This window comes from Chlorocebus sabaeus, chromosome 9 (genome assembly GCF_047675955.1).
Source record: "Chlorocebus sabaeus isolate Y175 chromosome 9, mChlSab1.0.hap1, whole genome shotgun sequence".
Lineage (NCBI taxonomy): Eukaryota > Metazoa > Chordata > Mammalia > Primates > Cercopithecidae > Chlorocebus > Chlorocebus sabaeus.
The window spans coordinates 93656349-93672191 of NC_132912.1; the positions used below are offsets into that span (position 1 = coordinate 93656349).

The 15843-nt window shown below is 38.4% G+C and overlaps 1 protein-coding gene across 1 annotated transcript in view; it reads left to right on the forward strand.

Moving 5' to 3' along the window:
• Positions 1–3485: 3485 nt before the first annotated feature.
• RPP30 (ribonuclease P/MRP subunit p30) overlaps positions 3486–15843 on the forward strand; it is a 28885-nt gene continuing 16527 nt past the window's right edge. The window contains exons 1-5 of the mRNA XM_007963522.3: positions 3486–3587; positions 6395–6450; positions 7084–7140; positions 7549–7623; positions 10405–10476. Coding sequence (XP_007961713.1) covers positions 3506–3587; positions 6395–6450; positions 7084–7140; positions 7549–7623; positions 10405–10476 — 342 coding nt within the window. The 5' untranslated portion in view covers positions 3486–3505. The remainder of the gene's footprint in view (positions 3588–6394; positions 6451–7083; positions 7141–7548; positions 7624–10404; positions 10477–15843) is intronic.

A 15843-nucleotide genomic window follows, 5' to 3' on the forward strand; every position in this document is an offset into this window, starting at 1 on the left:
AGAAACTATTATCAGAGTGAACAGGCAACCTACAGAATGGGAGAAAATTTTTGCAGTCTATTCATCTGACTAAGATCTGATACCCAGAATCCACAAGGAACTTAAACAAATTTGTAAGAAAAAACCCCATTAAAAAGTGAGCAAAGGACATGAACAGACACTTCTCAATAGAAGACATTCATGCAGCCAACAAATGTATGAAAAGAAGTTCAACATCATGGATCATTAGAGAAATGCAAATCAAAACCACAGTGAGATACCATCTCATGACAGTCAGAATGGTAATTACTAAAAAGTCAGGAAACAACAGAGGCTGGTAAGGCTGAGGAGAAATAGGAAGGCTTTTACACTGTTGGTGGAGTGTAAATTAGTTCAACCATTGTGGAAGACAATGTGGCGATTCCTCAAAGACCTAGAAGCAGAAATACCATTTGACCCAGCAATCCCATTACTGGGTATAAACCCAAAGGAATATAAATCATTCTATTATAAAGATACATGCACACATATGTTCATTGCAGCACTATTCACAGTAGCAAAGCCTGAAATCAACCCAAATGCCCATCAATGAAAAACTGGATAAATAAAATGTGGTACATATACACCACAGGATACTATGCAGCCATAAAATGTAATGAGATCATGTTCTTTGCAGGGACATGGATGGAGCTGCAAGCCATTATCCTCAGCAAACTAACAGGAACAGAAAACTAAATACTGTGTGTTCTCACTTATAAGTGGGAGCTAAGAAATGAGAACACATGGACCAGGGAGGGAAACAGCACACACTGGGACCTGTTGGGGTTGCAGGGGGAGGAAGAGCATCAGGATAAATAGCTAATGCATGCTAGGCTTAATACCTAAGTGATGGGTTGATAAGACTTTAATAGGCATTTCTCAAAAGAAGTCATACAAATGGCCAGCAGGTATATGAAAAAATCAAAAAATCATCAGCCTCACTAATCATAAAGGAAATGCAAATCAAAACCACAATGAGATACCACCTCACTCCAGTTACAATGACTATTACCAAACAAATGAAAATACGTGTTGGTGACGATATAGAGAAAAAGGAACACTTACTGTTGGTGGAAATGTAAACTAGTATAGCCATTATGAAAAACAGTAGATGTTCCCCAAAAAATTAAAAATAGAACTATCATATAGCCTGAAAGTTGCACTACTGGATGTATAATCCAAAGAGAGTGAAATCAGTATGTCAAAGAGATGTCTGCACTCCATGTTTACTGTAACGCTATTCACAATAGCCAATATTTGGAATCAACCTCCATGTCTGACAACGAATGAATGGATAAAGAAAATGTAGTATGTACATAATGACATACTATTAAACCATTTAAAAAGTATGAAATCCTGTCATTTGGGATAACACGGATGACACTATCTTTAGTGAAATAAGCTAGACACAGAAAGACAAATACTGCGTAATCCCACTCGTATGTGAAATCTGAAAAAAAATTAATTTGATAGAAGTCTAGAAAGTAAATAGTAGAACAATGGTTAACAGACTAGGGAGGGATTGGGGGAGGGAGGATGGGGAGAGGTTGCTCAACAGCTACAAAGTTAGATAGGAGGAATAAGTTCTGATGTTGTATTGCACAGAAGGTGACAATGGTTAACAGTAAGGTATTGTTTATATATCACAAAACAGCTAGAAGAGAGTTTTTTTAATGTTATCACCAAAAATACATGAGGTGATGACTATGCTAATTACCTTGATTTGTTCATTATACAACATATACATGTATCAGAACATGAAATTGTACCCTATAAATACGTATAATTACAATGTGTCAACTAAAAATGAAAAAATAATTGAACTATCACCTTATTCACCTTCACCACACATTGGTCATATTTCTGACCAATCTAGATTGTTATGGTCATAGGTGAAGATGCCTGTGTGACCCTGCAAAATTAACATTCGACATTCTCATGAAAAACAAAGGGTTTGTTTCATATGACCTTATTCTATTTGCAGAAGTAATACTCTCTTCTACTCCTACTTAGGAAATATCAAGTACTGAAAAAGGCAAAATATCTCTTCTTTACAAAAGTTAACCAAGAAGAGAATTGCATGCTACTGCATGGAACGGATCCCTCCTGCCTTCTGAGAACGACAAGAAAATCGCATAAAGGAGTACTAGTTAAGGTGTGGTCCATAGACGAGAGACTGTCTGTGAACTGTTTGTGATCAATAAATAGAGAAATTGATGGGTGGGGCACGGGAGTGGGCGCGTGTGAATCACAGCTAGGAGAGAGGACTGCTTGCGTTAGAGTCCATCCTGGTCAATAATAAGGTGCTCTCTCTAAAAACAAAACAAAACAACGAAACGAAAACTCAGCAGGCCACCAACCGGGACACTCCCCAGGTCAAATGACCGAGCCTCTAATTCTGTGATTGTTGTTGCTGCGCTCACGTTATTAAAACAAACAAACAAAAAGTGAAGATGTTTAGAACGTTTACAGTACTTTGGCATTGTCCTGATATCCGAGCTCCTCATCAGCAGACTCTATTCAGCCAGGTATAGGGCAGTTCGAGTGCTGTCAAATTTGTGATTCCCATGAGGCCAGGCTGCTTACCGGTGATGCATAAAGAACCACATCCTGGTTCGTGAAGAATTTGGAGGTAGGGGAGAAGGAGGGAGAAACTGGTCCTTTATCACAGGTGGTTTGAGAGCACTGATGTAAACTATTGTCACACTTTTGTAGTATAATTTGCTATTAATCCTCAATAGATCATTTACACTAAGTCGGAAAAAAGTGGAAACATCAGATATGTGGGATATGCGTCACCTTGTACATTTCTCAACTGGAAAAGTGTAAAACATCTCAATTTTGCACCTCCCTTTTCAAACGTGTCTTTGGCTAAATCAATGTTGGCTGTAACCGCTCGTCCTCGAGCGAGCCCTGCCATCTTGTGGTTGAAGGTGTTGACTGCAACAGAGATTAGTGGTCTTTGACATCAACAGTTCTGATTGGGTAAAAGGACCCTCGTCTTGGGGTAGTTCTCTTTTGAAGTCCTAGAGTCAGTCATATTCCCGAAAAGTCCATTGTAAACAACGGAATAGACTTTAGGGAAAGGAAAGGAAAACGTGTTCTTTAGGACTCTTTAAATAGCATTCACCTATTAGCAGAATTCTCTGATTCATGAGCAGCGCTAAATAGATACCGTGGGCGTGAATGTTGAACGAATTCATTTCTACACTATTTTATAGGAGTACTGAATAGTGGGGAATTGGAACCCCTCCAGGGGGAACCAAACATTGTCATTCAGAAGAAGACAAAGAGGGACTGAGATGAAGCTGTTGATTTCAACACACAAATTCTGGTGGTAGTTGAAGGCAAAGTAAGTTTCTACGAATCCCTAGTCAACTGGCGGTAGAGACGGACTGCGCAGGTTAACTACAGCTCCCAGCATGCCTGAGGGGCGGGCTCAGCGGCTGCGCAGATTGGCGCGCGCGGGTGGTCATGGGACTTCAGCATGGCGGTGTTTGCAGACTTGGACGTGCGAGCGGGTTCTGACCTGAAGGCTCTGCGCGGACTTGTGGAGACCGCGGCTCACCGTGAGTTGCCCCGGCTTAGCGGGCCGCAGCGCCTGCCCAACCTCATGCCACCCTGACCATCGGGACCCTCTCGGGAGGAACTGTTTCCTGATGGGTCTCGGTCAGGTCTTCCAGAGTCTCTGGGATGTCCCTGGAATGTCCCTGGAGGCTGATGCCCGCCGAGGTGTTGGTCTGATTCCTGGCGCGGAAAACTCGACGGTTCTGGGGGTTGTTACCTTGTTCAGCTCCTTTCCTGCAATGAGGGAACTGAGGCCCAACGAGGGCGAGGGATTTGCGTAGGGGCCTACAGCTGATAGTTGACAGAAACCGGAGCTGGACTCCAAGTGTACAATCTTCTAAGCTTCTAAGTTACTATCAGCCCTTCCTGACTCTCACTACAGTGTCTAAACAAATGCTGGAATTTGGGGCACGGACAGGAAGCGCCGTGGAGGCTCAGAGAAGGAGGAGGATGCGGGAGTGTTGGAACAATATTATCCAGACAGAGAGAGGGTAGGTGGGGGTAGAGGACATACACGGCGGAGTGGAGGTGGAGGAGGAGGACAGCATGGCCCGAATCGAAGGGAAGCGAAAGCCTTGAGAGACTAGAACCTGTTTTAACTATTGGAGTTAGTCGTGGATTCTGTATTCCTTAGACTGTAAAGTGTGGGGGTAGAGATATTAAAAAGAATCAAGAGGTTCGTGCAGTAACATCTGCTCCTCGGAGACAGTTTTCAGCTCATTGTGAGTTCTGATTACTGATACTGTTCAGAGGTGGTGCTAGAAATGACAACCACTTCTTGCAAAATGAATCACACCATTTTTTAAATTGTCCTCTTTATGAAGTATCCGTGGCGAAATGACTTTGCCTTTCCACTGCTGCCACTAAATAAATGTTATCTCTGTGGTACTTTGCTCATCAGCACGAAGAGGAAAGTAGACAAGATGATCTGGGCCATTTAGCGCTAATGTTCTTTGATCCTGTAAAATAAATTTTCCTGGGTGTAGCTCGTCGCAATTATTACCTCCTCAATGAGGCTTTTCCTGATGCCATCCCATTTTTAAATAAATCATGAGCTTCTTAAGAGAATTGCCATGTCTTATCCTTTTATTTACTGTGCTTAACACATTCACTTTGCAAGCACTAGTGCATGGCAGTTACTCAGTTAATGCTTGTGGAATAAACTGAACACATTAAAAAAAAATACAAAAAAGAAAAGTTATAATGATTTCTTTAGAGAATTTCCCCCAGTTTAAAATACACTTGAAAGAGATGTGGTAATTATGTACATTGTTAGTGGTTATTTTTTTATAAATTAAATGGAATTCATGGCATATGACAAAGTTGCCTCAACTTGCAAGTCAGACAAAGGACTGCTATTTGATGAGTCTGGAAATAAATAGTGGACATTTTCAAAGAATAGGGAAGACAGAGCCCTGGTTCTTAGTTTCTGATGTGATATAAGAAACCAATAATAAGCTTCAGAAATACACTGCGTAAATTAAAATACCTTAAAGCCTGATTAGGGAAGTAAGTACTCCTAAGCTGCCAGATGAGGAGTAGTCTAGGAAAAAGTTTTGTGGAGATACAGATCCTAGTTGACATTTCTGTAGAATGGTAGGGACATTGTTTAGTAGCCAAAAGGATACCCCAAATGGGTATAACAAGGAAGTTTAGAGCAGATTTGGGAGTGGTAAAGAAGAATAGGGAGAAGGTGTGACTGGTTGATATGACTAACTGGGTGCAAGGTGAAGCCCAAGGTACAGGCATACATGTGATTTTTTTGTTTTTAAGGGTGACTTTCTCCAAGGAGTCTTTTGTGACCCCTACACCAGGTTTTATTGTGCTATATACTTCCATAGAAAACTTACTTATAAAAAAATGTATTTATATACAATGACTTGCTTAATTACCTTATTTACCTTAGTTCTCCAACAGACTGGGCTGTAAATTTCTTGTGGAGAAGGATTGTATTATTTATCCTGTATGCTCAACACCAGTTTAGGGCTTGTCAAGTAATGGATGCTCAGTAAATACTTGAGGGAGGAAGGGAAGAAGGAAGTTGGACAAACTGTTGAGAGTTTGGCATTGATATGTATTTTAATATTAATATCCTTTCATCCCCATGGTATTTTTAAAAATTAAAGATGAGAATCATGGTTTTTAGATTTTTTTTTGGTAGCCCAAATGTCCAGAACAGTGCTAACTGATGAGGGTAATAAAGCAAGCCCTTGACCTCAAGGAGCTCCCTGTCTGTCGATGGTGTGCAGCTTCAAACGGGAAGTGGGCGGCAGTGGTGTGAGGGAGTTATCACTCCATTTCCCTCTAGGAAAGGAGTCTCTGAAGGAAGTAAAAGGACAAAAAGCAAAAGAATGAGAATAAAAGTGACAGTGATAAAGTAGGAACTTGATGGGATGAAAATGAATACAGGGACATGAAAGAGAATGACAGTTGAAAAGGAGAAGCACAAAGTTAAGAGTCTTTAGTATCATTTTAATAATAATTCATAATGGTTAAACAAAGACCTATATGCCAGGCACTGTTCTCAAACACCTCGTGTGTATTATTTCATTTAAATTTCATGAGAGGTGTATGAAGTAAGTGTTGTTATTTTCACTATTTGACAGATGAAGAACCTGAAACTTCACATTAAGTAACTTGTAAGTGGTAGTGCGTAGACTTTAAATCAGGCAGACTGACACTAGAGTTCACATTCATAACCACTCCTTAAATGGCCTCCTACTCTTGACATCTAGACTCAGGATGTACCTGTGTTACAGGAAGGAGAGGTTGTTATATTTAACAAAAGTGTTCAATTTTTCTTTTTCAGTTGGCTATTCAGTTGTTGCTATCAATCATATCGTTGACTTTAAGGAAAAGAAACAGGTAAAGTAATATTTCTGAAGTTAATAAGTTCATAAATAAGTATTTTTAATTCTGTTTATATTGGTAATTTGGAAGCTACAGATTAGAATATTTCTTAAATGCACTCCTTTGTGCACTATTCCTTTTCTATTTTTATATGTTAACAGTTGAACTGATGCATATTTATATAAACAATGAAGATTTTTGTGAGATACTATGATATAGTGTTCAGGATTCATAAAGTTGATTTGAAATTAAGTTACTTTCACTGTTCAAAAAGTGCATTGTTATTGGCTGGACTGTACTAAAAATATTTAGTCCTTTTATTGTCATGGACTTATTAACTAATTTCTCTCTTAAACATTACTAATAAGTATGTATATTTCTCTTCAGGCCAACAACTGTATCCTGTAGATTATGTCAGTCTAACAATTAGTTTTCATTCTTCCTATTCACTGATGTTTACAGTTGCTTCTCTGTTTAGCTTTCTTTTTAAAAATAATTTTAAAAAGTCTTTTTGAATACCAGAAATCACCTTGCTTTCTTTTAAAAATAAATGCGTATTTTTTTTCTGAGAACCCCTCATAATTTTTCCATTATGCCTTGTGCTATTGATGTATTCAATCTGCAGTAACTATTTATCATTTGTTGTAGGAAATTGAAAAACCGATAGCTGTTTCTGAACTCTTCACAACTTTGCCGATTGTACAGGTAGGTGTTTTGTTGCTTAAGAAACATAGTATCTATTTATTCAGTTAAAAGATACCTAATTATGTGTGTATTCTCTAACTTGAGCTGCACCTTACTCTGAGTACCAGTCTTACATTTTCCTCAAGGCTCAGCTCTTCAGGAAACATTCTTTTACTATCAGTTCAATACTGCTTTGATGATCTTCTTTCCTGAAGTCCTACAACTTTAAAATTATCTCATTATGTAGTTTAAGATACATACATCCCTTTCTGTGTCTGTATTGTAAATTCATAGAGAACAAGGACTGGGTTGTACTGATCTTCACTATCCCTTATAGCCAGTACCTTTTAATGAGTACTTTCCACTGGTAAACAGGAAAATCAATCGTCGTCTTTTGTGCTTTTTGACATCATGTTTTTTTTTAAATAGGGAAAATCAAGACCAATTAAAATTTTAACTAGATTGACAATTATTGTCTCAGATCCATCTCACTGCAATGTTTTGGTAAGTTAATTAATTTTCTTCTCTTTTGTCTTCCCCCTTTTACATTTTCCCTCGCCCCCCTCCAAACCATGACACCTGCCTGCTCTCCTTGTCCTCAGAATTCACACAGTGTAATATGTCTGTTCTATTTACTCATGGCACATATGTAGTGATACCACAATTAAAGAATCTCTTGGCAACTATTATTCCGAACTCATGTGCACCAGACTTGAGGTGGGTGCTGGGGGGTATTGCCATGAATAATATGAGCACAATCCTTGAATTTATAAAGCTTAGAGTTTACTTGGCAAGGCAAGCACTGAACAAATAATAATTACAAATGTAAGGAATGTTCCAAGGTAAGGAAGTGGTAAATAAAGGATGCTCCGGGAGTATGTAACTTGAGTAAGTTGATATTCAAGCTGGGAGACGGAAGAGTCAGTAAATGTTATATAGGTGACAAGCAGGGAGCTGGTGTTCCCAGATAGGATGGATTATGCATAGGTCCTGAAGCTAAGAAAAACATGGTATTTTCTGGGAAGTGAAACCAAACAATAGGGCTAAGCCTAGCGAACTGGTTACATGGGATGAGGTTGGAGATATAAACTTGGGTCAGGATTCCAAGAGTAGTTGGAAGCCCTTGAAGGTTTTAACTAAGGGAGTGAAATTATGAGGTTTGAATTACAGATAATGGATTAGAGAGTTAAAGAGGGGACTTAAGAGGCATCCAGGAGGGAGAATTGAAAGGATTTGTTGGTTAATTGGATGTAGGATGATTACTCCCTAGGCCTGAGGGAGTGGCCTAAGCAGCCAGGTAGGTAATGGTACCATTTCCTGAGATGGACCATACAAACAAGCAGGTTTAGGGGCATCCTGATGAGTTACTGTGAGAGTTTCAAAAGAGTCTGTCAAAAAAGATGTGCACGGTGGCTCACGCCCATAATCCCAACATTTTGGGAGGCCTAGGTGGGCAGATCACTTGAGGTCAGGAGTTAAAGACAAGCCTGGCGAACATGGTGAAACCCCATCTCTACTAAAAATCCAAAAATTAGCAGAGCGTGGTGGTGGGCATCTGTAATCCCAGCTACACCTGCAGTGAGTAATTGAAATCATGGGAATGGATGAGACTTCCTGGCCAACGTGCATTGTGGGAAGAAGAAGTTTAGTACAGAGTCCTAAGGAACTTCACTATTTAATGGTATAAAAGAGGATGAGCTAGAATTGGAGACTGAGAAGGGACTGCCCTAGAAGTAGAAAGACAACAAGCAAAGGGAAAACAGAAAAGGAGGAATGAAAGGTCAACAGGGTCAGTATACCTGTGTAGTCAAGCAGAAACGCAAAAAAAAAAAAAAAAAAAAAAAAAGTCTGTCAGATTTATTGGTATGACAGTCCTTGGCTGCTTTAGCAAAAAACATTTCAATGGATATGATAGAGATGTGAGAAAATGCAGACTCTGCTGCTGACTTTGCTTAAGAAATTTGACTCCATAGGAGAATGGGAGGCATAGGGTGGTTGGTGGATAAGAATCTGCTACATAAAGAGATTTTGTTTCTTAAATGAGAGAGGTTTGGGTATGCCTGCTATCAGGGGAGAGAGAAAGTGAGATTCCCTGAGAAGGTGAACTGTTTTATCTTTAGCTGGGATAGACATCTCCATCATAGAATAGAAGTAATTAAGGAAAGACCCCCTTTATAATAGTTACTGTTGCTAAAGAAATTGTGAAAAACCAACTTTTGGTGTCTTATACACCTGCAAGGCAGCATTCTGGTTCCTTAGGCCCAGATAGACATAAATGGAGCTGACTTTTGATAGATGTAAAGACTTTCATTTACTCTTGTTACCATGAACATCTTGGTTCATGTTCCTTTTTGTATCCTTCACAAGTGGGAGTGGGCAGGTGAAGGAGAGCAAATCCCAGATCCTGGCTATTTCTGAGACCTGGACCCTGCCCTATCTCAGCACAGGTCAGCCTAGCAGGCCCTCTTACCTGCTCAAGCACAGCACCTGCTGCTTCTCTTATACCCTCCTAACTTTTATTATACTTTTTACAAAATAAGAGATTGCAAAATTTTAGAAGATGCCAACAAGCAGAGAAGAAATATGACACTTTATTCCATAATTCAGAGATTATATGTTTGTGTAGAAATATATTTTTTTTCTAGTCTTTTCATATACAGACTTACACAGTTTAGGTTTGAAATGAGATTTTCTTTCTTCTTCTTTTTTTTTTTTTTTTTTTTTTTGAGACAGGGTCTCACTTTGTTGTCCAGGCTTGAGTGCAGTGGCATGAATGTGGCTCACTGCAGCCTTAACGTATGGGACTCAAGTGACCCTTCTGCCTCAGGCCCTCCAAGTATCTAGAACATAAGTGCCTACCACCACACCCAGCTAATTTTGTAATTTTTTTGTAGTGATGGGTTCTCACAATGTTTCCCAGGCTAGTCTCAAACTCCTGGGCTCAAGCAGTCCTCCCACGTCGGCCTCCCAAAGTGCTGGGTTTACAGGCATAAGCCATCATGCCTAGCCTAATTTGATTTTTACATCTCAAACACAATGTTTGGTACGTGGTTAAAGTATAACCAATGTAGGAAGGAAGGAGGAGAATGATTAGTGAGATGGATGTATGTATCTAAATTCTCATGTGCTTAGGTCTTTTCTGCCAACATACACAGCAAAGCAGAAATGTCAGTAGTATATTAGAAGTGTTCCATGATTGAAATGTAAGTGTGAGTCAGTCACTAGACAGAATTTCATGTGTACAGATTTTGTTATTGTATGATAACATTCTTTTTGTATTCCTAGAGAGCAACTTCTTCAAGGGCCCGCCTCTATGATGTTGTTGCAGTTTTTCCAAAGACAGAAAAGCTTTTTCATGTGAGTAACAGATAAGTAAAAGAAAGTAGTATTTATGTGTTATGTAAGAAGTCTGATGTTCTGATTTTGTAGATGACCTGTTTTGACTCATCTGGAAACTTTTAGGATTTGTTATTTATTTGGAGTTTCTAGAACCCCATAAGGGTATATATAACTGGCATTTGTGTTTTTTGTTTTGTTTTGTTTTATTCATCCTGCTATCATTTGATGGGCTCAGTTTGAAAGAGCCCGTTTTCTTCTGTTTCTTTATCTGCTTCATTCATTCAAAACTTCTCTTAGGTAAGTGTTTCTAAAATCACTTATTTCTGCCCTCCTTACCATTTGCTGCTCCTTGGGAGGGAAAGGAGCAAGGTTCTATTATGTAGCATAAAAGTTTCCACCTCTGTTTCAGATTCCGCCTTTGCATGTTCTGAGGTATAGCCCATATGCCAGCATGATTGTCTCAGCTTTTAGTCTTTCAGAAATTCTTCAAAATCAGCCATTTGCTAGTATAATCCCTCTTCTCATCTTGAGAGCCTTTATGAATTGAATTTCTTTTGTACTTTTAAAATTGCCGTTTCATTGCCTTTGTAGAAGGGAAAGGAGCTTACCATGTATGCTTGTTTGTCACCTTGAGACAGAACACCCTGGGCATTTTAAATGATTACAGTAGGGAAAAAACATCAACTGTAATGCATTTTACTGTGTAAAATGAGGTATAGCTACTTTTAGAAAGTTCGAAAGTTGCCTTTATCTGGGTTCACAAAAGTGTCCATCTGCCAAAAGTATAAAATGACGTATAGCTACTTTTAGAAACTTCTGAAAGTTGCCTTTTTCTAGGTTCACTAAAGTGTCCATTGCCGAAAATATAACCACCAAAGGTACTACTCTTTGATTTTTTTTTTTTAAAGACTAATCAAGTGCCCTATTAAGAAGAGGGGAAAGAGTAGAACAGGGAATTCAATTTGTAACTGACTGTGAATAGTCAAGTTAACTGACTGTGAACAGTCAATTAAGATAACTGACTACCTTCAGACCAGCCTGGTCTTTGAGATTTTAATGTTACTTCAGTGTTTTTTTTTTTTAAGTGAAATTCGTTCTAAAATTGCAGAAAGATGTTTTTGCTAGATGTATCCAGTAGATGGAGCTATTAACTAAGGATGCTAATGTGTGTGGTAAACATTAATAGTTTTCCAGACATACTATCAATTCTTAATTATTTATATTAACAGAGGGAAACAGCACAAATTATTTATGAGTGCCTACTCTTTTTTTTGTTGTTGTTACTTCCTTTAAAAAATGCAATTGTAGCCCAGGCACAATGGCTCATGCCTGTGATCCTAGCACTTTAGGAGGCCAAGGTGGGTGGATCACTTGAGGTCAGGAGTTCAAGACCAGCCTGGCCAATATGGTGAAACCCCATCTCTACTAAAAATACAAAAATTATCCAGGCATGGTTGCACGTGCCTGTAATCCCAGTTACTTGGGAGACTGAAGAACAAGAATTGCTTGAACCCGGGAGGCAGAGACTGAGCTGAGACTGCGCCGCTGCACTCTAGCCTGGGCAACAGAGTAAGACTCTGTCTCAAAAAAAAATTTTTTAATGCAATTATAGATATTCTCAAGAATTTTGTTTTAGTTAAAGGGGTAAGTAGAAGCAAGTGGTTTTTAGTCATAAAATACACCTGTAGAACTTTTTAAAATCAGGCACATTAGTCTTCACCACTGGAGACTCTGGTCCAATAGATTTGGAGTTGATTCTGGGTATTTGTTTTTTCATGTTCTGTAAGAAAGTATAGTTCAGTGCTGAAACCACTAGTGTTTAATATAAGGCAGACCATGGGCATTTCCAAATTTGTTAAACAACCAGCAGCAACTTAGTTTTGTTATTAAATAATAGCAACTCAGTTGTGATTTGGAATAAAAGTTGCTGATGTACCAAGCATTTTGTTGTCCATTTGATTTCTGGATTAATTTTGAAGATCGTGCAACTTACATTTCCATATCCCTTTACTGATGATTAGAGAAACAAAAGAAGGTATACATTTGTAAAACCTTTCAAAAGCTTTTACATATTTATTTCCTTTAACTTTTACAACAGTCCTGTAGGATAATTGGGACATATTTATTACGATCCCCATTTTATAGAGGAGAAAACTGAGACGCAGGCTGAGTGATTTGCTCTAAATCTCCCAGCAAGTATGTTCTAAAGATAGGACTTTCGGTTTTAGACTATATTGTAATTTCATATAATAGTTTTATTTGTTTATCTTACTGTTTTTCTCAGACTTAAAGTTTGAATTTGCTGAACACATGCTTGATGATAGTAGATGGGCCTGTCAAAAATACTTTGGAAGATGGAAGAAAGCACAAAGTATTGACTTTACACATATACTCAAAAAGTTATATGAAAATGCTGTTTTAAAAATTGGAACATCTTCCTCTTCTCTATCCAAATATTACCCATTCCTTAAGATTAAATTGAAATTAGAGTTCTCCTTGTTTTCTATAGGAAATCAATTTTAACAGACATCTCTTTTAAAGCTTTTATAAGTATATTGTGGTTTGGAATCAGGTCAAATGCCAGCAGTTTGTTTCTTAAGTTACATTCTATAAGTCATTTTATTTGTTTTGTTTGTAAGTTGATTATCTAGAATTCTAACAGCTATCTATCTATATAGGTGTGGTATTCTAAAACTAAGTTAGGTCTCCAAGATGAGTCATCAAGCATACACACACACAGACACACATTTATGTCAATAGTATAAAATCTAACCACATTAAATAGCATCATTTCCATAGGACATAACATAGCATTTTATTTTCTACTCAGAGTATCTGGAAGATTTCTCACAGAAACTCCCTCCCCATAACTACTTAAGGAGATAAGGCAGAGGTTAAAGATTTTGAGGGTGTCCATTGGTTAGGGCTCCTTGGAATGTGGGACAGTTGTGGAATATGACACAGAGAGAGAGTTGCATAGAAGCTTCAGGAGCATCTGGACCAATTATTCCCATTTAGGATTTAAAGCAGCTGAGCGGGTTGAGGAGAATTCAGGTTATTTAGTCCAGTGGTCTCTAACCTGCTTTGATTGTGCACCCTGTCAGTTTAAAAATTTTTTGAGCCTGCTTCCAAATATATATATGTTTTTTATAAATTATTTGCATCTCTCATTGTACTGGTGTGCCTTACAAAAACTACATAAACACAAAACAAATCTTAAGATAGTGAATTAAAAATTTAGTAAATGGGCCAGGCGTGGTAGCTCGCGCCTGTAATCCCACCACTTTGGGAGGCCGAGGCAGGCAAATCATCAGGTCGGGAGATCGAGGCCATCCTGGCTAACACGGTGAAAATACAAAAAATTAGCCAGGCATGGTGGCGGGCGCCTGTAGTCCCAGCTACTCAGGAGGCTGAGACAGGAGAATGATGTGAACCCGGGAGGCGAAGCTTGCAGTGAGCCGAGACTGCGCCACTGCACTCCAACCTGGGCGACAGAGCGAGACTCTGTCTCAAAAAAAAAAAGTAAATGGAGGCTGGATCCAGTGCCTTGTGCCTGTAATCCCAGCACTTTGGGAGGCTGAGGCAGGATGACCACTTAGACCAGGAGTTCGAGACCAGCCTGGGCAACATAGTGAGACCCTGTCTCTATTTTTAAAAAATAAAAGTAAATGGAAATAAAAGTTTTATTTTCTTCCTGCTCCTGAAATTCATGCCTTTCCTTTGCAGAGCACTGTTGTAGAGTATCTTGAGGAAGGGAGTGTCCTGGTGTTTCTTGGAGTATGGTCTGGCTCCACTGGCTTTAGAATTACCTGGGATGTGTATTAAAATGCAGATCAGTAGGCCATACTTAATGAATCAATGGAGGTAGGGCCTGGTTGTCTCCATTTTTGATACATTCTTTAGGGGAGTTTTATACACACTAAAGTTGAGCGCCACTGTTAATGGGCATCTCTGTTTTTCCTTGGTAAGCCTGATTGCCTCTTCACAATTTATCAACCTGGTATCTTTGAAAGGGATTCAGGGAGGAATATGAACCCCTGCAGTCCTATTCCTTTTCTGCCATAGAGGCAAAGATGTGTATATACGTGTGCATGTTTATGGGAATACGTTTTCTTTAAATTGTCATGGGAGTTGCTGGCCAAAAAAAAAAATGGTTTGGACAACTGATGTAAATTCATATGTAACCTACCAGTTTTCAGAGAAAACCATGATAAGATTCTTAACCCCAAGGCTCTATTGGGCATAATGTAATCTTTTAAAATGATATAGAAAGCATTTCATTGTAGTGTGAACATTAACTCTTATTTTGTGGTTATCTAAAAGTATCAATTAGACATTTTGGTTAATAGAAAACTAAATAACAAAATAATTCAGTTTGGGGCATTCTAAGGTTGAAGTGTCAGAGGGAGCCATGTGGAGCTGTCCCTTGTAACTAAAAGTTTATGTTAGTTCATGTATTTGCACATACTTAAACCAACATAGAGCCATTGTTTAATTGGCCACTCTTATATAGGAGAAGGGAAGAAAGGAACAATATGTATGAAAAAGTAACCTAATTTAGCTTCATTCTGGGGAGAATGTTTAACAGGCTTTTAAAGAATTAATCAGCTTTTTAAACTGAAGAAATAATTTATATTCATGATGACTAATTTAAACATTACAAAGGTACTGAAAAGTACGCCTTACTTCCACCTAAAACTCCCTCCCCATTTTTTCCAGAAGCAACCACTCGTAATAGTTTTTGTGTATCTTTTTAGAAATACTATTTACCTCATCTTTTTTTCCTTTGTTCTCCCCCTTTCTCCTTTCCTCTTTCCTTCCTGCCTAACACCATGCTTCTTTCACCTTACAGTTTCTTAGAGGTTGTTCCATAATATCCATTAGAGATGTACGTCATTCCCTTTAACGAGTTGGCATATTCTGTCATATAAAGGGATCATAATTTATTTAAGTAAAATTGAGGGATATTTAATTGTGTCTAGTCTTTCATGATTGGTATTGCAATGACTGTCATTGTACTAATGTCCCCTGAGCCTTTGTAGGGCATATAGCTACATAATATATTTCTAGAGTCTCTACACTTATAGAGACTTCTCTATAGGAGACTTCACTTATACCTACTACATACCTATAAGTAGAATTGCTGGTGTGCGTGTTTAAAATTTTGGTAGCCATTGCTAAAATGTTTTTCAAGACCTTATACTGATTTAAATACCTTGTGAGTGCCTGTTTATTCATTCTCATGTCAGCAAGGTAGTACTAAACTTTTTTATCTTTGCCAGTATGATAGATAAAAAATGGTGAACAGAACTGAATTTGTTTCAGCTATCATTCAGAGCTTTCCTTCATCCACTCTTATTAAATTTTCAATGACTTTTATGAGTT